The sequence below is a fragment of the Rhea pennata genome, chromosome 1 (assembly GCF_028389875.1).
Source record: "Rhea pennata isolate bPtePen1 chromosome 1, bPtePen1.pri, whole genome shotgun sequence".
NCBI classification, from domain to species: domain Eukaryota; kingdom Metazoa; phylum Chordata; class Aves; order Rheiformes; family Rheidae; genus Rhea; species Rhea pennata.
In genome coordinates this window covers 134,163,469-134,189,102 of record NC_084663.1, presented here as the reverse complement: position 1 = coordinate 134,189,102, position 25,634 = coordinate 134,163,469, and the positions used below count along the sequence as shown (strand labels likewise).

At 37.8% G+C, this 25,634-nt stretch overlaps 1 protein-coding gene across 1 annotated transcript in view; it reads right to left on the bottom strand.

Annotated features, from left to right (window-relative positions):
- Positions 1-10,877: 10,877 nt before the first annotated feature.
- Positions 10,878-25,634, bottom strand: part of SCML2 (Scm polycomb group protein like 2) — a 59,133-nt gene continuing 44,376 nt past the window's right edge. Inside the window, exons 9-14 of the mRNA XM_062574303.1 lie at positions 25,338-25,541; positions 20,736-20,918; positions 19,548-19,661; positions 14,228-14,509; positions 13,398-13,561; positions 10,878-11,840 (exon numbers count right to left, since the gene is read on the bottom strand). Coding sequence (XP_062430287.1) covers positions 11,715-11,840; positions 13,398-13,561; positions 14,228-14,509; positions 19,548-19,661; positions 20,736-20,918; positions 25,338-25,541 — 1,073 coding nt within the window. The 3' untranslated portion in view covers positions 10,878-11,714. The remainder of the gene's footprint in view (positions 11,841-13,397; positions 13,562-14,227; positions 14,510-19,547; positions 19,662-20,735; positions 20,919-25,337; positions 25,542-25,634) is intronic.

Genomic DNA, 25,634 nt, shown 5'->3' with positions numbered 1-25,634 from the left:
AAACCCCAGCAACCCTGAAAACAAATTAGGCTAAATCAGCGTTACACCATTATAAACCCGTATAAGCACTGTCTAAACACACTGTGCCTATGTGTAACTAATTCAGTTTAAAACCAAGCGGTGCCAGTTGTAAAGGCAGCCGACCTGAGCAACCACGTCAGCTGCACAGGTCCTAGTGTCCCCCTCTCCCCACCCAAGGAACAGTCCACCTAAATGCACGTGGTGGTTTTCATGAAGGCCGAGCTCTCCAGCACTGCTGGTCACCGCGGGCTTTCCTGCTGTTACAAGGCCAGCGCTCTGGCTGCGGCCACCTCACTATAAATATATCAACCGAACGGACTTCCTTCACTCGTCCGCCCTACTACCTGTTTTTTTGGATTGCTTAAATTGCAATAGTAGGAGGGATATTTTGAACAGCTTCTTTCCTGCCAGGAAGACGTAGGACAGCTCATGCGGCCGTGCTACCATCTCACGGAAGTCCGGTTGTAAAGGCCGTGCTGCGCCGGCAGAAGCAGCCACGCAGCAGCACCTTGCGGTACGCTCACGCTGTTGGGTAAACTCTGCTAACTAGGTACCATTTGCCTCCCACCACCACTCACACGTTTAAAGCACGAGTCCTACGTATTGTCAGCATGGGGGAGAAGTAGCCACAGAACAAGGTACTTAATTACGCCAAGACCGAGCGCTTCCACCTCCTCCTCCTCCTCATCACTAGCGGCAATTACAGATTTTGTATATTGGGCCATTAATTTTCTACAGGGCTACCTTTTAACTGCTTCTGAAACTTCTGTAGAGGGAAAAGGATGCAGAGCTGCACCAGTGATATATGGAGCTTCCATTTCTGGTGGCTGTTAATGGAGACATTAGTACCTCTTGCGAAGTTGAGGGGAAAGTCGTTAAGCCGTAATGGTAGGAGGAGGGTGTTTAACAGTGATGGGTATATGCACAGGAGAGAAAGAGAAGAGCCCTGAAGGGCAACCCTAGCTCCAGGCTTCCTTTGACTTGGAATTTGGGTGTGGGTTTTTATTAGGGGCAAGTGGGGGGAAAGAGGGTTGCGTGTGTGTGGCAAGGGGGTGAGGGGTTACCTTCCCATCTGTGCACTCTTTTTCCATCATCAGGTAGAGGGCTTTGCAAGAAGCCATAGACACTTGATTCAAGGAGAGCAGCAAGGCTGTGAATCTCAAGGGAAGGCCAATGTAAGTAGTAGCCTCAGGGAGAGGAGAGCTCAGACACACCTGCTAGGGGCTTTGCTCAGCTGCCATGCTCAGCACCCATGTGTAGCATGTTCCCTTCTCCAACACGTTGCACAAGGCACAACCTGTGTTAGAGTGCACACCTAACAGCTAATTCTGTGTGTAGAAATCTTAACAGCAGAAATGAGTCCAAAAGAAGAAGGAACAGTTTCTCAGTCAGAAAACTCATTTGGACCATGTGATTTGTAAGCTGAGAGAACAGGCAGGCTATCAGGTAAGAAGATGGCAATTACAAGTGCAAGAACAGGGTGGAGAAAGGGGAGATGAAAGCAGACAGTGAAAGCCAAGATAAGAGCTACCTCCAGGTCTGTTAACATCACACCTTTATTAGAAGTTAGCAAGAATCCAGTCAGAGAATGAAGGGCAGAAACAAAGCTGCAGCCCTTGGCCACGAGAAGATGACAGACAGAGAAAAGGAAGTTGGTAACTTCAAAGAGTTTGCTCCAGGGAAATCTGGCTTAGCAAGAGCAGGAAGAAAGATGAACGCAGAGGGACAGGAGTGTAAGGCTTCCTTGGGCTGAAGAGAACTGAGCAGGGAGAGACTGTGTATCAAATCTTACACACACACACAATATAACGTGAGAGAATACGTCCTTCCTACCCCTTCCACATTGTAGTAAACTTGCCCTGGATATGGCAGGTCATGAGGAAGAGCAGAAGTCAGCAGCAAACTGAGCAAGAGTAGAGAGGAAGGAGAGCAGCAAAGGCTTCAGTTTTTGCATATCATAGATATTTTGACCCACAGGGGTTCATGAAACCGCTTTCCAAAATGTCTCTTGCATGTTAAAGGCTTAAATGGGAAACTGGCACAGACATGGCTGTTGAGCACACAAGGAAACATTTCAGAGAAGTCTGGGCTCCTTCGCTTGCATGGAGGCACCTCAGGACAGTGATCCCACAACAATAAGCAACTCATTAACAGTCCTCATGAAGAATCTTAGTCAATGAAAATAGCATAGAACAACATTACATAATATCCTGGTGCCATATGTTTTAGTTTCTTTTTGTGCTCAAGTTTATAAAAACATGCTGAAATGCTCAAAGACTTTGTTTTCATCTGGCTGGGATCAGTTCCTGCCTTCCTGAACGCAGCCAGCCTGACACTGCTACATTAATAACGTGAATTTGTGCAATTTGGTATTTATAGTCACCTTTCACTTTTTCAGTGCTTCCTGCCTCCCTTATTTAGTGTTTCATTTCTCTCAGAATATACCCAGTTGTTACAGCTGAAGTTTGCAATTCAGAATAGTCTGGGACTGTCCTAGACGCACAGGCAAATCTCCTTATTTTAGTACGGATAACATATTTTCCACAGTTGTTAAAATCCTTATAGCACACTCCTGCTAGGAAAATCCATTCTGTTGTGGAGCCATCTGAAAAATTTCTGCATTTGGATAGAAAAATTACTTATCTCTAAAATATTTAGCATTGCTTTGTGCCTATATACCGCAAGCTCTCCTATAATAATATCATAATATCCTGGTATTGAAATTACCAGGATATTTTCAAACTAAGTGGAGAGAACTGAAGGAGCAAATGGCAGGATACAGTCTAATAAAGTATCTGAAGTGAGCATTATTTCCCATGCAAAAGGGAAATTATTTACACCCAAGCCACATTAGTTTTACTCATAAGAAATGCAGCATCTTTCACATCCAAGCCTCCAGCAAAGTGCGAGTAATTGATAAATTGTGCCACTTTGTCAGCCTTGTGCCCGGCTGCCCCTTTGCTCCTGGGATTATTACATTCCTTAACTCACAGCTGTCTCAAAACTGTTACATTTCCTGCATTGTTTTAATAGCATCCTTCCCACCACATCCTCATTGATGGAATTCCATTTTTATTTGCTTTACAACTGAAGATAGGCAACATTTTGTTGCAGTCTGGCATCTCACAGACAAAGCTAAAAAAAAAGAAAAAAAAAGAAAAGACACAAAATAAATACTACCTTGTTTCTGTCTCTCATATACTGCAAGAAAACCCCTTAAATCTCATCAGAAGGCATGAGAAAACTATTAAGCTATTTTTGAGGTCAGCATCCAAGTTCCTGTGAGACTACATAAAAGGAAAAAGAAGACAAAAAAAATCATCCGCATTCACATCTAAAGCTACCAGATTCTTTTTATTTTAAACAATCATTTCAAAATAAATACCTTGAAAACTTGATCCGTAGAGAATGGGAGCTCTGGGGACCGTACCGCGTAAGAGATTGCATGTCTGCCCTTTGGAGACCCTGTATCGCTCAACCATGATGGCACAAAGCTCATCGTGAAGCCAGATGATCCCTAAACCACACTGATTCAGTATCTTCCAAGTACTTATTTAAAGGGGAGATCAGAGTTGGATTAAAAAAACCCTATAGTCTATTTAAATGCAGTAAACATTAGTGTCCACCTTTTGCCACTTTAAACAAGAGGCGTGCTAGAGCGCTCTAAGAGAACAACAGAGAAGATCTAAAAACAGACTGAGCCTCGCGGGAATATTCTCAGAGGACAGACTTTTAGGATTAAAAATCCTGGACAACTGGGCTTTTGAGCAAGACACCCTGTATGGTGCACCATGGGATTTTGCGAGTATTTCTTGTAATAAAGTAAATTCGCATTGACAAAATATGCACCTGAGCATTTCCTTCTGAATGCTAGTGAGGCCTTTCATGCAGGATTCAAAATGGACTGTTCTATCTTACCTGCAATAAAAAGCACTTTGGGAAAGAGAATAAGCTAAAGTTAAGCAAGATGGATACAGATAATGAGGATCTGTTGTTAAAATCAACAGAGTCAGGACAGCTGTATCTCTCTTCGTAAAGTAGATGCTTCTATCTGGTCAGATCACTCATACCCTGAACTCCGACAGAGAGACCTCCAGGGACTACAGTGAGAGCCTAGACAACTCTGATTTAAAAAACTGACATTATTTGACATTAAATCTAATTCCTTTTCCTACGTTTTGGCTCCTAGTCTGGTCTGACTTTGAAAGAAATCACATCAATAAGGAGCTGGTAGCAGTTCTTCTTTCATTAAATAGGAGCAAATAAAGGACAGAGAGAGGATACCCCAAGAATCAGGCAGGGAATGGTAAGGACTCAGCCTATGTTTTCAGATAAAATCATGTCAAGAGGCCTTTAGCATTAAAAATTACTGACCTCAGAGGGACAGGCCCAGGAGTCTTGCTTTAATCAAAAACAGTGGTGCCCATGCTAAAAGGATAGATTATGAATTTTAGCAACCTATGGACAGCAAAACAGACAAAAAATGTCCATTTTGATACAAGACAAAAACATTTCACACTCCTGATGTGCTTAAAATGTTAATCTCCAATTTTATTCTTCAAATCCCAGTTCAACACAAATGGCCGAAGACATTGGTTACGGCTCAGCAGTTGATGCATCCAAATCTGAAACAGTTTAAGTTAGTATCTCCACCTGGTTTCTGATTTTCCATTACTTCATATATTTTCTTTCCCTTGTTTATTGTGTGCAAACCATATCACTCATCGCATTCTGTTTTCTTTGAAAATATTTAAACTTTCCCCAACCTGTTCATTTCCTGTAGCCAAACACTACCCAGGCAAAGGCGGTTTGTAATTAATACAGTACGATGAGCACAAAGATGTGTGAAAGCAGTATGCTCCCTTCAGCTGAGCCAAGAACACGTTGTGTTGGTCCATTGAAAGCAAATAAACAGCAGGCAACATGCTTTCAGATAGGAGGGGGGAAAAGAAAAAACAACACACATTACCGACAGAGGCTGATAAGCATTAAAAAAGAACAGGTCATCTCAGGCACAGTACCAGGAATACCTTGGTGCGTTGCTTAATTGGGCCAAACGCATGTCTGGGCGTGCAGTGGTAAAATGCAGAAGGAAAAGATTCTATACACAGAAGATGAAAGAGCTGTGCGTAGGGCAAGCCAGGAGTGCAGGAACGAAGTGCCCGCTTCCTGTGAGTAACAGCCTGTGAAAGGCACAAAGCTGGCAGCAAGCAAGACTGACGCTCTTTGCTAACCTGCTGCGTGAAAGCTGGAACAAGAGTTGACCAACTCTCCCCACTCAGCGAATGGTTGCAGCACGATGAATCCCTGGGCCTTTTGCTTGAGAGATGATTTAGCTCTAAAGCTCCCCTTTCAGATTCACCCAAATCACCTTCTAAGCAAGCTTCCACGTTCTTTCTAGGCCTTGGAGAGCTTCCTGGTAGGTCAGATCCTTTCTGTGCTTTGTTGGTGGTACTTCCCCAAGTATATTGTGATGATGCATGTAGTTCCTCACCTCTAAAACCACAAGCGTAAACCACAGCTAGACTAAAACTCCACGCAGTTATTTATTTATTCTTCCTTCTGCCATTGTTTGCTCATCCAACCACAGGGACAAAAATCAAACAAACAAAAAAATGTACAAACACTTTGCAGACCACACTTTGAGTAACACTGCCCAAGGTGAGAGGCATCTGTTAATAAGGGAGTACCACAAGCATTCCCAGGCAAGAAGAAATCAGTAGCAACAACCAGTATTTGTATCAGAGGTCAAGCAAGCAAGCTGCATAGTCCTTTTCTTAGTATTTTTCATCACACATAGGAATAAAGAGCACATGCAAGGATCCTGCCATCAGCAGAGAGGGTCTCAAGAGAAAGTCCTGCCTGGCAGCACTGATTTGGAGAGCTGGAAGTTGAGGGAAGGAGAGTTCAGTTACTTCCTAGACCTGTCTGAAAACTCCACTCTTAAGACTTATCTCAACAGCATTAGCACAATTATTTGAGGGAACCAGGGACCTCCAGAACTACTGAGAAAAAGAGAAATCTAGGGAAAATCTGGTCTTTTATGTTTGTACATCTGGCCACCATTCAGTAAGACTTTCCCAGTGCCTTGCCAATCTGCCTCAGCTTCCACCTGAGAGGGTAGATGAGCCTGTCTTTCTAGCTCCTGACCTCATGCTGCTGAGACTGCCAGCACAGGGTAATGGCAATTATCATGGTGGTTTTGTGGTGTATTCACTTCCTTCCAGCTGTCATAACTAGAAAGGAACCATTGGCAAGGGGTGCGCTTCTGCCAGCTTCAGGCTATACATCTGTTCGCATTTGTCTGTTCACACAACATGGGATGTGATCTCTCTTTCCTCTTGTGCTGGCATCTGCTTGCTCATACTATTTGTCCTGGAAGGGCTTTAATTTGGGAGACTGAGAAATGAACCTTGATATCAGAAAATGTCTTCGTGTGTTTTAAAATGAAGTAGGTGTGAGCAGCCTTCACCGTCAGTGCTGAACAGCTCCACTGCAGATAATGAAAGCTGAAAGAAAGCTTTCAGTGAATGTCCATGAAGTTACAAGCAGAAGTGGCTCATACAGGACTCCCAGCCTTGCACAGCAGGACTGGGCGATTCTGGAGCTAGTGGAAATTCTGATTCAAGTGGGACAAATTACAGCTCATCAAAATGATCTGCTAGGACAGGGATGGATGACGGTGGTAAGCGAGGGATTTAAAGGCCTACTGGACCAGCATAATGGCATATCTGAAGTGTATGTAGAGCATCATTTATACTGCCACAGTAGTAAGAATTTGTTTAAGATAAGCCCTCAGAGGAGATAGTTTAGAAATGTATCTATTTTGCAATAATTAAAACAAGAATTTCAGAGTTTCCCAGTGTTAAAAAAAGAATAAAAATAAAATGTCTCATAGCTGCTGACCTGAAATACAGAAAAACAGTTTACAATGAGTTTACAACAGTCTACTCAGGATTTTAAGAAGATGGTCTCAAAATGGCTCTGCATTTCCAGTATTACTTTCAGTTGCTACTTTAAATCTATGAGAGAAAAGGCTTTTAAAAAATCACCTAGCTTAAGAGTAATTGGTACAGAAAACCATGCGTAAGTTTTTCAAAAGTGTTGTAGATAGAAACACTGAACAGATCTTAAGGTGATACCACGGTAACGCAGAATGCAACATGCACACACGTGGTCATTTCAAACTGGAAACAGAGAAATAGTATAATACACATTATCTTAACACAGTGACTCCCAGTCTTACTTCAAGCTGGCTGGACACGTGCCACACTCATTCCTTGCTTCTGGATGCCAGATCATTTAAAGTAAACATTTTTTATATTATAGACTCATATATACACATATTAAAAAAAAATTCCTCATATTAAAAAAAAAAAAAAAAAAAAAGAAAAAAAGAAAAACCATGATCCCAAGTTGGCACATGGAATATTACATGAACAGGAAAACGTGACTGAGTCCTCAGAGTTAGACAAGAAGGTAAACTGTTAATTCAACAGCAGACCCATGTTTCAAACCTCCTAATTTCACCTCCAATGAAAGCAAAGACAGAGACAAATACGTATGTTATTTCATCTGACCAAACTCAAACATGGGGATTTTGGCCACCTTTGCTTCAGGCTTTTTTCCACTTTATTCCACAGGGAAAATTTGAGATATCCAAATGGAGCGGTTTTGTACCACATTCGGGACACACAATCCTATCTGCAGAGTCCCATACAACTGCTCTCAGAATTACAGAGAAACTTAATGTGGCTTCTGAGCAGATTTTATCTCTAAGTGGTTGAAAAGTGGTTGGAAACTCACAAATACCATGAGTACTTGAGGAACATTCATCTACCATCTGAAGTTAAAAATGGAAACGGTGTGCCTTTATTAAAAGCGACAAAGAAAGGGAAGACTTTCCTATCCTTTGAGCAAATATTTAAAATGTGATGTTGCTGTCTTTCACAGTCCTTCCTGAAAAAGTACTGCAACATGTCTGCTGCCGCAACGAACTTGTTAGAACTGCAGGCCTGTGAGCTGTAATGCTGCAACAGCCATGCTCGTCAATTCTGACACCACACAGGGGTTTTGCTACAAGAACTGTATAAGAGCTGCTAGCCCTCACAAGCAGTACTGTTTTAATTTTAAATAGAAGCAATCTTACGAAGCATTGCGGAGTTATAGTACTGTCCTGTAAGAGACTAAAAGAACCACGTAAGCAGATGAAGCCCCGCAGACAGAAAAGCAACTCAGAAACAAAGAATATACAATGCTTTTCTTGATACTTAACAAATTCCAAAATAAAAGGACACTCGGTATCTTCTGAGAGAAATCAGATGCAAAATGTCTCTAGACTATTGTTACTTCTAATTCCATAATTTGCCTATAGAGGACTTGAGACTACCGTTAACCTAATTTAAGCTTTCAAATGCAAGTTGGTCGCTAGGAACAGGCATCAGAACAACAGATTTTAAAATCTGAAGTATATGAAGTTCAAATCTACAGGCATTAACAGCCTTCATTTAAAATACTTCAGGTCTTCATCTGAACACAGGACAAACATTTGGGTAAGGCACACTGTAAGAACAGTGGACCAGACCTGGAGACGCTGAAAGCACTTGGCAATCATGAACTCATGAAAGGACCACAGGAGGTTCCCACTCAAATTCACTCCCAGCAGAGTACGAACCCTGTACAAGCCTTTGAAACTCAGAGTTATGTGTAAGCTGTACAAGCAGCCAGATCCCCCTCCACATACAAAATGGAGAATCAATTAAAAAAAAAGAACTCCATAATGATACGAAAATGCTTTAAATTCTACTTTCAAGTACAGCCTATATGTTGCTATACAATGAGACACTGATTGAAATCAAAGTATAAATCTGAAACTATATTCTGCTAAGATATAGCTGACATTCCAGTTCTGAATCCTATTTAAATCAAGTCAAATATCAAATCATCAGAAAAAAGCTACTCTAATGAATTCTCATTTTTTGCACACAAAATACAAGTAATGTCAAAAATCTTTAGTGGTCTCTTCCCCTTAGTGGTTATAAGGGAATGCTGTAAACTATAAGGGGCAAAATGCTATATGTAAAGCTACATAGTTGAATACACTTCTAAATTGTTATTTTAAAAGCACAGACCAGCCCAAGTTCAAATACTAATTGCTGTAGATAAACATTGTTGGAATTATTTTATCCTTTTGATTAAAACTTCCTTACATCAGATGTTTACATGAACTGTCAGGAGCTGCCAAATGCCAGATAAGATAGCAACCCTTGCCTACGCAAATGGTGCTTACATATATACACAATGTCAAACAAAATGGACAGTTACAACAATGAACAAACTATTTTATTTTTGTTGATAGATAAGAACATCCCATTGAAACTAAAGAATTAAAAATATATTCTGCTAGAACAGTTCGCAGGCTTGAATCTCATACTATAGTACAAGATGAAATTCTGGTACTGCAACATCACAGTAAACCCAACGCACACCAGTGCACACAAAGCCTTGAACAAGTATTTCTACCCTTAACAGTGCCATGTATAAAAAGCTCATTCTATAAATGCCAAACAGAAAATTTAAACATCTTTGTTTTTCTTATTCCAATTATATGACAATGTAAAAAACAAAAACTATTTTCAGTCAATTACTTTCATGTAAATTGTACAAGTGGTCTTTATTTTTACACTAAAATATCCTGAAATTCAGCCTAAGAAAGCATAGAAGTATAAATAATATACTGAACACCCAAGGAATGATGTTTTCCTCATTACATAAGTTGTAACTTTCATATTGTTAGACCAATACTCAACACAAAGAAAAAACACACTGTTTCTCCAGTTACTGCTCTGACCTTTTCTTACTAAAGATCATGTTTGTATTATTCATCTAAGCATACAGGTACCACAAAAGATATGCAAAACAAATCAATACAGATAACCTTTAGCGTCAAATGTCTAACGATGGAGTAATAAAAACAATCTTAAAAGCCTAAATGACCTGCTAAATTAAAATTGCGTTGCAGTCACTCAAACTAACAAAATACTTGAACACTTGTGATTCACAAAATGTATCATTTGGCAGCAGCATCTCTGCTGAAACCTGAGGAACATCAGACTGCTGGTAAAGCAAGCCATTTTTGAACAAGAAATTTGTAAAAAAAAATACATTTTTACTATATGCTTTCATATAAAAAGGCAATAAGAAATATAATAAAACCTACCATTTTAGGACTACACTTTCTCTAACAAACAGTTTTTATTACTTGCACTATTACATACAGTACATTCAGTTTCCTACACAGAAAGTACACTTTCTTGTCCCTGATGTATTTTACAATTGGCAGTGACAATAAACCAGTTTATCATCACCACTCATTCTTGTAGCTTATATAAACAGCACCAAATTTACCCAAAATATACTTATCAGTTATATAGTAACACTTCCTCATAGGAAGTCTAAGCCAAAAACATCAGAACCAAATATATATCTCCAAAAATACACTAGAATACATGGCTCAGAGTAAAGTATATAACCAAGAGTATTGCATAGTACAGAGTCCTCGCCTGTATGAATCCATCCACCTATTGATTGTTTTTCATCTTCTGGCCCCAGGAATGGACAACAAGTTAAACAGGTGCTAATGAATATGAAAGAAGTACACAACTAAATTTACTGGTTTAAAAAAAAAAATGTAACAAGAAATTGTACAGTTCTCTCTGGTACCATGCAAAGTACCTTAAAAAACATTTAAAAATGAATACATATGTACAGTATGTATTGTCCTTTAATATATATGTATATATATATAAAATATGCATTTTCCCAACGCATACATGTGTATATATAACGAGCATGAACACACACATCCATGCCAAATTTAGCAAAAGATGGAATGTTTAAAATGTGGATGTACTGTTCCAGACAAATATGTTTGTCCCAGAACTGGCTCTTTAAACAGCCAAAATGCCCTTCTCCATGGAACAGGAATATTGCCTGCATAAACTGACAATATACTGTGCATTCATCCTCATAACCTACAAAAGGACTGATAATCACACTTTATAAAAGCTTGTACTTGTATTAAGCACTTTCCTACATAGCCCTTCTTTCCCCATACCTCCCTCACCAAAAAACAATTCATAGCACTATTCCCCTTACGGAAATCTATGAAGAATAATCTAGCTGAGTATTACTCTCCTGGAGGACCAGATACAGTGTTTTTTTTTTTTTTTTTTTTTTTTTTTTTTTTTTTTTTTTGCAATGTTATAGATTACAGCCATCCCTGTAAAAATTACTAACACCTAATGCTGGCTTTTCCTTTGGGATTCAGCTGTTTTGGTTCTGAAAATGAATATGTTGCCTGAAGTCTGTAGTAGAGAACGCACTTTTCAGAATTTGGTGTCAAGAGCAGCACTAACAGCACTACTTTCAGCCAAAGACTCCCCTCCCTCCATAATATAACCAACCAACCATCTCTCCTTGCAAAAGGAATGAAGCAGTTATCTAAATATTAGAATATAATACAGATTTTTCCTTTTTTCAGCTTTTTACGCTAAATGTTTTATTGCATTTTGAGATAACTTCCAAAAACTAAAGATCATTTATGGCAGCAAAATATTTTCAAATAAAGACAATGGCTGTGAACCTGAGAGATTAGTGTGGTACAAACACACATGTTATGCTATCCCCATTGGCTAGTACTTTCCTTGTTTAAGTCTTTCAATGTGGTAACACAATTTTAGCGCAGGTCCCAGCTTCAGTCCCATATATTTCATCATCATATCACTCCTCAGTAACAGTAGTGCCTTCCCATCAATTTCCTGCAGATGGAAGAGAATAAACAAAATAACACACTGCTTTAACAAGTTGCATGATAAAACTGAAGAGTACACTACTTTTGTTTATACTGTAGTATGTATTTACCTAGCATATATAAAGCATAACTTAGTAACATTTAATATTTACTGATGGCTACTGAAATTAAATTTGTTTATTTTAGTATTTTTAAGGTATGACTTAGATATTTGAGATACTAAACAAAATTACAGTAAGTAAAAGAAACCCATCAAATGGCCCTCAGAATTAGTTACCAAGTGAAACAGAAAGTGAATGGATCAAGGAAAAAAAGCTGAAAAAAGAAGGCCTGTGCAGTTAGAGATTAAATGATGCAAGCACTCAGGCCTTGCACTGAACCTTGAACACAGCTGTGGGAGGATTCTGGCATGCTCATGCAAACAGTCACAAGGAGGAAGGGGCTACAGACCATCTAAATCTGTGAAATAAGACACATCTATGCCCAGGTTAAACCAGACATTGTTAGGATCAAGACCAAGGACAGCTTAGTCAAATTTCAACTGCCTTGTTGAGAAGTTGTTGAAATGTGACAGTCCTAAGCTCTTAGCTCCCAAGCTCGTGGCAGCATTATATTGTAGACAAGCAGTTAGTTCCATAAAACAGCATAAAGAAAACCACTTAAAAAATAAATAAATCTGACAAAACAAGTGACATTTAGTCTTGTTATACAACTAAGAATAAAACATCAGAAAGGAAGTCCCATTAAAAGTTGAATTTTCCTTCAAATCCAGCTTACTCTGAAATTTAACTGTTAGTAACAGCTGGTGCAGAACAAGGACGAAATGCCTTTGACCTCATGCAAAAAACATACACAAGACACAAATCAATAGAGAGTCTGGTGACAGGGTCTACTATAGGGAAGCCAACACTTCTTGGAGGGTTAATTTCATCATACATGATGAATCAACAAAAGCTAAGCAATCTGCTACAGAAAAGCAGAGTGAAAAGGAAGAGGAAAAAAAAAAAACCAAAACTGACACAATTTATCTCTCTAAATACAACATCTAGTTAGATCCTATGAAATGCTGCACATTGTTAAAACAGATTAATTAAATTTTTAATTAATCCTCCTTATTTTACTATTAATAATCAAGTGCAAAGCCTAAAAGGCACAATAGCTTGCTTACTCTAGGATAATCAGTCTACAAACAGACCATCATAAAGAGGAGATATCTAAATGGACTAAGTACCCTGTACTGTACATACTGTACTGTACCTTCTCCAGAGGTACTAGCGATGATAATTTACATTGTCCATCAGAATAAGAAATTCCAGTATCATGTTACTCTATATAAACTGTAAAGCAACAGCGATTTAATTTAGTCTAAGAAGGCTGGAACACATACAAAACATACCACAGTAGGAGTTCCAGGTGAAAAAAATAATTTTCATCCTCCCTCTAACACAAGCGGTAGAGTCTGCTCTACCTTTAATAGCAAATACAGTGATAGACACAAAAGCTGTATTCTAACAATGAATGTGATTTGCAAAATCTACAAGAACAGAATGGATATGCATCATACATGTCTCCTAAAGAGTTCCGCATGTGGAGCTAGTGCCTGTGGATCAGCTTCTTTCACAAAACGCATTACTTCCTCTATTGACCAGGTGGAAGGATCCTTATTCAACATTCTTGCAGGTTCCCTTTTTAGTGCTTTCAGATCTGGTCCAGTTGTGGAATTTGCAGCTTATAGTACAAAAACATTGTGAAAGGAAGAAGTATCACTAATCTATAATTAATACATTTCATTTTACAAGAGACAGTCTCAATATTAACATTAGACTTATTTTGTTCACTCTTTTGCAATATATTAAAAGATTTTTTTTTATATTTTTTGTCCAAATAACATCAAACTGCTTCATTTCTCTTTAAATGATTTATATAACTGCAGCTATTTATAGCAGCATAAGCATTAGCACTATGTCATACCTAGAGGGATTAGTTCAGTATTTGGTTCCAGGATACCAGTAACTGGCAATGTGGTGAAGGCAAGTTAAGCTGTGCAGACAGAGGAAGGAACAGAAAGAACCCCTATTTCAGTAACACAGTAATAGTTGATAAGATGCTCAAGAAGTGAGCTGCATATAACTAGCACTTCCCATAGTCTATAATAGCAACGAGAAGAAAGTGCAGTAGGCAAAATCCCTCTGGCTTCCACAACAGTATTAGTTTTGATAAGCTTAAATTCGGTATTTGAAGCTATGTTAGTGGGCTTGATGTGTTTGGCAACAGCACATTTCACTCCGTATGCAAGCTTTTTTATGGCAAAGTACTTCTTTATGCATAACTCATGGATCTTGTGTGTTAATAAACACAGTTATATCCTTTGGAAAGTTTAGGTATATAGCATACCTTCAATCCTCCTCTGTATTCGATTCCTACTAACTTCATAGTAATTGCTGTTCCCAGTAGAGCTCAATGACAGCCTGCGAAGGATTGGGGCTGAGTTTGAGGTAGCAGTCACTGGCTGAAGAGAATTTCTGTAATACATTGCACTTCCTGAAGTACGGTATTCAGTGGAATTTCGACGGGTTGGGCTTGAAGGATTTACTGAATTAAGTGCAGAATCCATAGAGTCCTCAGAAAATCGGTGTTCTTTGGAAGTGCTGTTTTCTTCTATAGGCAATGTTTCTGCTGCATAAAAACAAGTATCGATCTGTTGGAAGTGCCAGACTCAGTAACCTTGTTATTTAATTCCAGCTATGTTCTCTTCAAGAAAACAGTAGACACTAAGCCAGTCAACAAATCTGTGAAGCAAGTACAGCTACACAGTTTTTGCCCTCTTCCTCAAGTAATCATTGCATTCTTACTCTATTTTTAAAAAAATATCTTTAATAAAAGATTGAACAGGTCAAACTTGAGACAGACTTTCATAAATCATTTTAGTCACATTTATAAGTAGTATGAATAGGGAAGGAACATAGGAAAATTCTGTTCTGTAAAACTAATGTTGACAGACGTGCAAACTTGGTCAGCATTTCCATCATCTTTTTTAAAACGCATTCTTCAAAGCCTAATCATTATGACTGTGTTTATGCTTACCTTGCAAGAGATTTTTAATAAAAGTTCTTGTGTTAGCGAACAGTTCTTTAATGTGTTCCAAACAGTAGAGAGAATCATTAATTTCCAAAGCAAAACAAGTGGTCAAGTGTCCTTTATAGATGACAAATACATTCAGAAACAGTGGCCATCATTTAAAAAAATTACATACAAAATTACAGATTATATAGAAAGCACAGAAAGCCGTGAATCTCAGATACAGGTAAACTTAACATTATCACATCCTGACCACAATGCTGTATCTACATGCAGTTAGTTCTTCGCTGAGTGCACACAGACTTGTGGGAAGCTAAACTAAAGATAAACATAAAAATGTGAGCCCACTGTGCAAGTTAAAAAAAATAAATTAAAAAAAAAACAGGCCTAAGGAAAGGAGTGTAAACACACTCCCCTTTTTAATTTTTATCAGTTATCTGCTAATTTCTTTTCTTGAAATACAAATAACCTCTTCTTAGAAGTTATATGAATTTTTAGGGTCTGTCAATACTGTTCTTAAACCAGATGAAGAGAACTCAGTTTGTTCCTTTCTCTCTGCCCCAAGACAGGAATTCAGTTTGTTTGATTACTAAAAGAATTCCAGTCTTAACCTACCACAATTCAAGCATGATCAGGAGCAACAGCATATATGAGGGGGGAATCAATGAGAATACCCCTCTATTCTCTAGCAATTATACCTACTCTTCTCCATCTGCACTTGAGCAGTATCTAGCCTGAGAAAGAAGCTGGAAGCACTATGTACAGATCTAAAAGAAACAAATGTTACTTTGGCACCAGAACCAAGAGCTGAAAAATGTAGCTAACAGGTTCACAGATGTGTAAACCCCACACAGCGATCTTGAAAATTACTCTGGGAAAGTTATAAAACATACACAAATGAAGTAACCTGCTCTTCTGGATCACAGAATCACCATAGAATCAGGAAGGTTGGAAGGGACCTCTGGAGGTTATCTAGTCCAAAAAGAACTGCTACGCTTTGTGAAACAAGTTCCCGAAAAAAGCTTTCTACCTTCTTGTATCAAAGCTTTCAATTATTTCTTGAGCAAATACCACAATTAGAGTATTTTCCTAATTAAGCTTGGGAGCTTCTCAAGCACATGTTTAACTTGCTTCATGAGCTTAGTGAGGAATTGTTAAGTGTATTTTGCAGTAATGGTCTTCAGACAACATAATCCTGAAGGGAAAAAAAAGACATTCAAAGAACCATCGCCTTCGTGAATTGAGTAAGGCAAGATCTGCAAGAAGATGCAATATCCTTCATTAGACTAGATAGCTGTGCAATAAAGCAGCTTTCAAGTACACAAGCCCTTCTTTGATTCAATAGTCTCCCTAATACCCTAAAAGCTAAATGTAGTGACAAAGAATGTAAGAACTAAAACAATATTTGGCTATTTCTCTTCTCAGGAGAACTGGTTTTTGCCCCCAAAATATTCAAACACTTTGATTTATAATAAGAGCCAAAACAACCACTACAAACTTTATAGTTTGTCAGATCTGAATCAAAAAAAAAGCAAAGAAGTGGCTACTGAGGTTTTCAAAGAAAACATTAAACCTCTTTATGCTTGTCAGCTTGAAGTAGTTGCAGCAACTTGCCGAAATGAAAACAAAGCAATCATTCTATAAAATTTCAGAAGACCAAAAGGCAGAGGTAATATTTTAAATAGTTACACAAAACTGCACAAAGCTCAGAAGTCTTGGAATGCAGAATGAATTAATGGAGAGAATATTGCCCAACAGGAAGTTTCAACTAGAATATTTAAGCGTGTATCAGCCAACACCATCCAATGTCTCAAGAATGAACCTTTTTTAAGCAATCAAGCAGAGGGCCCTCACAGGAAATAACAGATTTTTAAATAGTTGTTTTACTTGATCCTGTTCACAATTTTAAATTTTTTCTATATTACATAAGAATCTAATTGTGTTTATTCCAATTCTAACCTAGATTTCTCTCTGATGTTATATATATATCTTAAATTTAATAATATTGAAAAGGGCTGGGATCAGATCAACTCTGTTTTTGCTTCTAAGATACATTAAGATTAATTCAAAATCTAGTAAGTCCTCAGTTCACACATACAATGTGGGAAAGATGGTTTATTTCACTAGGCCATCACAGCTTATAGAGGCGTTTCTGTTCAACAGCTATTCCGTTCCATCTACTCCATTTCCATCCATCTAGATTCTCTACCAAAAAAGAAAAAAAAAAACCCACATACAGAACCAGCACTTTTCTCATTGAAAAAAGTGACTGCTGATTCAATAATGCTGTCTAGCAGAGCTTTGCAGTCAGCAGGGAAATGAATGACAAAGTTTATCTACTTCAGCACTTTGAGCAGTTGTGAATAACAACTGCATGGGAAGAGAACAGGTTTTCTCATGTTTCACTGGAGATTCCATTAGAGAATACCTGATCTCTGGCTATATTAATAAAAGACCTATAAAAGACCTTATACTTCAAACATAAAGATGGCAACAGATTGTTTAACACAAAAAGTCTAATTCCTGCAAAAGCTTTCAATTTTCTAGAAGCTCCTCTGGGACTTAGAAGTCCTAAGTTCTGCTTTGTATGTAACTGGAGTGATGTAACTGGCTGCAGTAGTACGAACACTTTTTTCCAGGAGGAGATTGTTATTTCCCTGCCCCTCCTTTATCTTTCATAACTTAAGAGTAAACTGTTAGACAGCAGAAAAGATGGCAAGAAACCTGCAAAACTTATTCCTGAGCAGATCAGAAGGAAAACGAGCTGTTTGAAAGACCCTTGCCCACAATTATTCCATTTTGTCTTCAAATGATATTTCAAAACAACTATTTCTAGACAACTATGTCTCAATGGAGCCAGAAATTTTTTAGGACAGATCTTTCTTGCTAACCAACCCATGACCAACCGCTATGAAATTACCTCCAGATTTTCAGCAGAGGACATTGCCCTAATGGAAAACACACAACACTGGAGAGTATTTTGCCTCTTGAAATGCACTGAGTACAAACTCAAACCTCTGAAATCATGACAAAACATTTATTTTCTTTAAGTTTTTTTTTGTTTTTTTTTTTTTGTTTGTTTTTTTTTTGGTTAGGTCAGGTAACTGCACCTTACAATGAACTACTGATTTAGAATATATTTTAAAGAACACATTGATTTAATCTGAAAAAGGAATCCAGTATCAACCTACTCAATGAGCATTAAGAAGCAGTATATGCCTGCATGTTTGCTTTGAGGGAGATTTCTTGCAAGATAATGGAAGTCTAACTCAAACACTTGCTTTGCTCCAGTTTAAGCAACTCCATCTCCGTATTTTTCGTCAAGCTACCCAGCAGAAATATCTAATTTAATTCCACAGACATATTGCACACCTAAACAATACCTCTTCAGGAAACAGTTGTGTACTTATCATTAATTTCTGTTACCTCCTCCTATGTATTATCTCTTATTATCTCTATCTATTATATACATAGAAACAAATAAGCTACTTATGCACAAAAAAGAGTAAGTTGTACCATTTTAAATAAAACTATCATTTTGAACATTTTAACTAGATATCCTCTTTAACTTTAGTCCTATGACCTAATCTGCTCAGAAAAAAAGAGAACAATCTGCCCCCAAAGATGGCAATAGATATAAAATGATCCGAAGCTCTCCAAAAAGAAAGAAATAGTAACATGGAACAAATAAATAATCACTGTTACACATCAAAAAAGCCTTTGGAAATTCTGTGTAACTATACTGCAGCAAGAGATAGTATATATCAGATGGGATGAGTTGAAACAGAAAAGCTGCTATGGCTTAATGAATTACGTCGTGAATGCAGAGTACACTTGTGCAAGACTTTTCCACTAAGGTTTAAAGCAACATGCTTCACATCTGAGGCAGATTAAAAGTAGATGCATGCCCAGTTACTGTAGCTTAGCTGTGGTGCAGGAAAAGCTGCCATTCATCAGTAAGCTAAAGCAATCTAACAGCTAGCTGCCACAAAGAGATTAGTTTGCTGCCCTTTGCATGGCTGCATTTTACTCATCTGACACCATAGTGAGTCAGTCCAGAGAACTAAATTGCAAAAGCCTGTTTGCTTCACCAAATTCTTCTCTGTGCTTCAGCTCACTGGTCCAGCTTGACAACCAGTTGGGGAGGTGTGGGGTGTGGGACATCAAGCCTTCCTTTCAAGCACAAGGAGGCAAGGAAAGCAGGAGCACCTCAACTTTCAGTCACAGCTAGCCATAAACTCAGCTTAATTGTACCATCAAGTTACACCCTTACTCACTTGTTGGCCCCTGTCCAGAGTTATTAGAGCTGCTTCCAATTTATTTTCTAATCCATTTTAAGGCAACTGGCTTTTTACTAAATTACCATATATGAAGCAGGAGGCTTCATCCATCACCTATCTGCCTGAGTCCCTTCATGAAAAGGGCCAGCATGTTTAGGTGAAGGACTTCTAGAACCTGCGGTAGATCTTCCATAAGTGCAATATTCGTGCCACTCATCAATAATTAACATACTTTTTCATCCTGACCTGTCAAAGGCTGGAGACAAACTAGACATGAGTTGTACTTGGTCTTTTTTGACTGGAAATACTGAAATCATAAATAATCCTCATATATAGTGCAAACACAATGTAATTACCTTCAGATGGATGAGCATCATTTCTGGGAAGCTTAGGGGAAAGAGGGGCAGTATATGGTGGAGAGTCCTGAGAGTATCGTTTAGCACTTCTGTTTTCAGATATTTCTTCTTTTGCTGTGAAGAGGAAAGTCACCATCTATTATTCTAACATTAAAAAAATTATGAGGGAAGTTCTAGGGACAAAAGCAATGTCATACACCACAGGAAATCACTAGGTTACATTCAGTTTCTTGGGTCATACAGACTCAGTCATTTTGATAGAAACTTTCAGTGCTGAAGAACAGCTTAGCTTATACTATCATCATCCCAATTACCCTGACCCTAATCACTTTTATGAAAAGAGTTAAAATTACAGGCTTCCATATGGCAGACAAGATAAAACAAAATTTCTCCATAAGAAAGGGAAAAATAAGTATTTTCTAAAGCAGCACCTGGAAGACAAAATCAGTTCCAAGAGGCTATTAGAAGTTTCATGCTCAGTTTAAATCTTCTGAAATTGCACTGACATCAAGCATTTCTCAGTTATGGCTCCTGGTAACCCATGGGCTGAGATGTGAAATACCAAGCTTTGCAAATGACCTGGTGGGAGGTTTTAGGCAAGCTGCTTTCTCTCTCACTCCTCTTTGTGTATCAGACAAAGATACTGGCCTCATACAAAATACCACAAGCAGCCAGCTGCAAAATACACCTTTTCTATTAGAAGACTAAATGGCAAATAGTAGAATGTGTAAAACTTTCCGAGCCATCATCAAGCAAGGTAAATACAGAGGGAAGAAAATACCTCTAACTGATGTGGGATGCATGGAACTGAATTACCTTTCAGGACAAGATCCTTCTTATAAGGCAATAAGTATCATTTTGTAAGTTTATTTTACAATCTGAACGTAAATGGAAAAGATGAAATGTGATGTTTTGAGCTTGTTCTTTTAGTAGTATCCCAGTGGTACAATATGTATGTTTCCTGATTTGAGTGCAAGAAAGTTTGCTGAACAAAATGATTTCTGCACATGTGGTATGAGCTATCCCATCCTATCAAAGCACTACTGTACTGGAACTAATTCACTAAGAACTGGAGCATATTCCTTTCAACCAATTCAAGTTAAAGAAAGATTAAAAAGTTAAATTTCATAAAGTCACCACACTTCTCAAATGTGTTGATACTTGAAAATAACAGTTGTTTATTAGTACCTGTTTTGTTCCTATCATATTCTGTAGGACTATGTGCACATCCCACGTAAGGACTGAAAGGCTGGCTACTAAAAAGATTATCACACTGCAAGCTGTGGCAAAGTTTCTCCAAGAAGCGAAGGACAAATGATGCACTGTTTACAGAAGGAAGATTGATGGCGTGTTTCTCTCCATCAAAGGAAGCTGTGAACAAGAAGATGATGTTAAACACCCCCAAGCATCACAAAGTATAGTAAAACACCATCATTAACTAAAGGAGAAAACATCCATCTTTGATTTAAACTGTGCAAGACATAAGAGGAGTAAACACTCATTCTGGTATTTAGCAAACTTGCATCCACAGGACTGATTCTAACATGACACATCCCTGCCAGTTTACATTTGTTCTGTGGGAACTTACTTGAATAAAATAATTTTGGACTTACACCAACATAGCAAAACTTGTAACTACTACTACATCATCAAAACCTTATGTGTAATTTGTTATTAGCTTATAAAACAGCAAAAAAAAAAAAAAAAAAAAAAAAAACCCACTCAAATATGTGCAGGAAGTAACATAAAAAGGACTCTTCAAAGTACTTGTTTTAAGATTTTTTTTTCCAGTTTCTAATTGAACTGAGCATACTTGTGGTGGTGAGCTGGCACCTACTGCCATTGAAATTCTGACTACAAAAACTGTTTTGCCATTTGCTGTTTTACCATTAGAGAAATCTACCCTGCTGTCAATGCTTCGCTGCTCAATTTCCCATTTATTTCAACGGGAGCTAGGTGACACATCACAACACCAGACACAAATGAATCTACTTCCTATTAAACTGATTGATTCCAAAGAAATGGGACACAGGCCTGTACTTTCTACTGCTGATCACTTTCTTTGACCCCTTCAAAAGTTAGACTGATATAGTCAAGGATATTTTCCTTTTTGTGACAATTAAGATTTTGAAAAGATTTAATACTGCCAATACCAGTACACAGATAAATAATTACTTTAGTAATTAGAAATTTAGTAATAATCACTTTAGATAAGAACATTAGTTATTTCTGATTAGAAAGACATTCCAACAAAGCAGTTAACAATTTTTTAATTAAAGTTTAGGATTAGAAAGAAGCAGCATAAACATCTCATTATATATCACTTTGTCTTCCTGATTTTTCAGTCTATCATGCAGCTTTCTGCTGCAAACACAGGTATCCCAACAGTAAGTAGAACTTTAAAGGATCACATTTTTTTAATGGCATGTGCATTTTCAAAAATCAGAAACGATAAGAAAGCCTTTATTCACAGAATCTGAATTAAGGAACTTTCTATGTTGTGTTACGAAAGAGGCAGATAATATATTTTAGGCCTGCTTAAGAAATCGGCAGCATGAGTTGCTTGCATTGTTAACATAAACAAGTTTAGGATTAGAGCTAATTCAAGTACATGGTTTAGCATAAACAGCAATGCGTTTGCTCTCTTATTTGCTTTACTGATGGAATGGCCCTGTGCAAATGCTTAAAACTACAAATCAGTACCACAGGGGCAAATCCTGGAACCACATTTTTCCATAGCCGGTTTGTTTTATCCAGACTCCTGTGTTCAAATGAAATCCTTATGATTCACAGTCCCGCATGTGGCTCAGACACAGAGTCCCCTACTTCCTGTTTGGGCAAGGGGGATTGGGAAGGGATTTTGGAAGGCAAATTTCTCCTTGGAAGTCAACCAGCTACAGAGAGCAAACAGGCTACGAGGCCTAACACAGCCTGATCTCCTGACAAATTTACTGCAAGGCAGTACTGTCAGCTACAGCAAAAATTTAAAATGCTTTATAATAGCCTTATAGGTCTTTGCATATGACCTTGGGGAATTTACTTATTCTCTGTGCCTTACTTTCTCATTTTGAAAAGAAGCACTGAAAAGAACAATATTATCTTAGAGTTGTCAAGAGGGTAGAGCAAGAAACATCTGGGGCGATTTAATTGTTCCAGCAATACATATCACAGGAAAAATACACACACAAATATTCAGTGCAAACACAGCTCCCTTGCACACTAAACACTCAAGGGCAACCCTTGCAACTCCAACCTAGGATGCAGGATCCAGATCCATAGGCACTACTGGCTCCTTTGCTTGGGGAGAACATAAGCCTCTTACTTTCCAGATAAATGCTAAGAGGAAAAAATAGAAAGGAGCATTTCTGATGTGCAGTCACCCTAGCCTTCAATGACAAATAAACAGGTACTAGATCTTGTGTGCGCAGTCCTAGCCCCCAGGATGAAGAGTCAATCTCATTTCTTTACCTTTCATTGTGTAAGCATGTTTTTTGAAGAGCAGGTTTGAGGCAGAAGAAAGGCTGAGGAGACCTAAACTAAAAGTTTGTTTTGTCTGATAGTGAAGAAACTCACTCAAGAGTCTGATTTAAATCTTCTCAAGTACTGAATTAATCTGAACCACAGTCTGTTTCATCCCACCAAATGCCAGTCTATGAGCTGTGAGCTAAACGGAGAAAAGGGTCTGACACTTCCACCATTACTAGGCTTGTTAATCGAGTCTTTAATTTCCTTTCAATTACATTTGCTTGATTTGAAACCTTATGCATCAAGCAAAACTAAAAGCTTGTACTTTTACTTGAGTAAGGAAAGATGAAAAAATCCTAAATTCAATTCCATTCAAAACAATTATTTTCTTTGGCAACTGAACCAAAAGAACCCTCCAACTATTCACACATATTCAACCAAGATTATTTTATCCATGTCCTCATCAGTATACAGTTTCTTCCTATGGCAGATATAATACTTGTCATTAAAGTTCACCAGTCCACAAAAGTTGCTTATTTTCTGCTGCAACATAAATTGATTTTTTTTTAATTTAGCTTTATTTTTATTTAATCAAAAAAGCACCAAAACCACTTTCAAACAAAAAGCACTACTTTACTATGAAATATTCCTTTTATTATACTGTATATTTCCCCTTCTTCTTTACTGCTCATATATACAGCTGGTTGTAGTGTGTAACATTAACCTAAGTCACATTTGTGCTTCTCAAAATATTTCACAAAAAGATTTTGATAAAATGACAGTTTTGCTCACTCTGCTTTTCATCTGCCTGTCTGGCAAGCTGATGAGAAGACAGGAACTCAAGAACACCAGAACCCCAATGGCCTTGGTTTTGCAGCTCTCTACAACCTGACTGAGCTCCAAGACTCAGTTTCGAGAGCAGTCTATATGTCCAAATTCCTCAAATTTAGAGCTATGGAGCAGGCTTCTCTGAATTCAGGCTGTACAGTGAGGTCAGGTGCACAATTGCCATTCATGCTCTTACAGAATTTTTAAACCTAGACAAATCAAAATTAAATAGAAATTATCTATCTCCTCTTTGAAATGATTGTTTTCATCTGTTCAGTAGCAGTCCAGATACGCCACCAGCCTAGGATTTAGTCTCTCATGGTAAACAATCACAAACAATCACTGGTAATCCATATCTCAGAATGGATACCATTCAAGCAAAAGTTATCTGTCTAAGTTAAATACAGCAGGATATTAATAATAATAATCGCTCACTTAAATGCTCATTATTCAAATATTCATGTTATTCAAAAATAAAGTAATAGCGATTTCAAAACCACATTTACATAGTACAGTTAAACCTTTACTACACAGTAGAGAAGAAACAAGAAACTTCCACTTGTGAACAAACTCATGGAGAAGCATAAGCAAGGATTACTGAAGATCTAGTATATGCAGGTAAGAATGCTATGCTTTAAATATTGTTAGAGAAAAACATCTTCTATGAAGATTTAATTAAATCTGTATTCCACTAATCATCTTTCACATCTGGTGTTAATGTAAGAAGATTAAAGTAACACAAAGTCTTTTTACTGCCACTGATGCAATAATGAATTGATGTGCTAACTGCTATACAGAATATTTTCTAGCCTAGAAGGAAAAAAATGTCAAGTAACAGCTATTCAGCTTGAGATACAGGGATAATTTATCTGTAGACCTGCCATTAATACATAGCAGAAATAAACCTATTCCATAATAGAGGACATAGGTGGATGAACACTGACCTAAGATACTCCTAGATTTCTGGTGAAGGAGGAAGGCAAGAAGTAACAATTTTTAACATATGGAATCATTTACCTGGAAACTACACAGAGTAGTTTGAAACTCTTCACCCACTTTGTTAAGGCATTAAGAACACAAACACTATGCATGGATAAGACTATGCGAATGACTTGAATTAATAAAGCTGATATTTGACTTGCACTGAACTTACTTGACAAATGTTTGGTTACAGCTGTTAAAGGATATGCACAAGTTCTGCTTACTAATAAGAATCCAAAAGTACTGTGTATATGTAATTTTAAATTGCTAGTGCTGAATTCTAATATAAAAAATTACTCAATTTGCTCACTGAAATAAATCAAGCATCATCGATACTCACGGTATCGATTGTAGTATCGATACTTAGTGAAGGAGGTCATATGTATGCATTCTTGACTGTGCTTGAAGAGTTACAAAAGCAATATAAAATCTTTGCAGCTATTTCAATTCTCCAGCCCTACTGCAATTCCACAACCAAGAGAAAAAAAGGAAAAAGAGCAACATAACTTTGCCTACCAGTTATCATTTCTCCTCCATGATGGCCAGATTTCAGAAATCCAAAGACTGTTTTAGATTGATAGGCACAATCCACACAAGCCTGTACAGACTGCTGAAGTACCACATTGACAGGACCTGGTCCAAAGTGATCTGGAAGCTGTTGAACTTTCTTCTTATCCAGATGAGGCCCAGAATTTCCATGCTTGTTGACATACACACACACTGAAAAAGTCATATTTACTGTTGAGTTTTTCTACTTAAATCACAGTTGCTATACACGAAGGAACTGAAACTTGTTTCACAAGTCAGAATTGT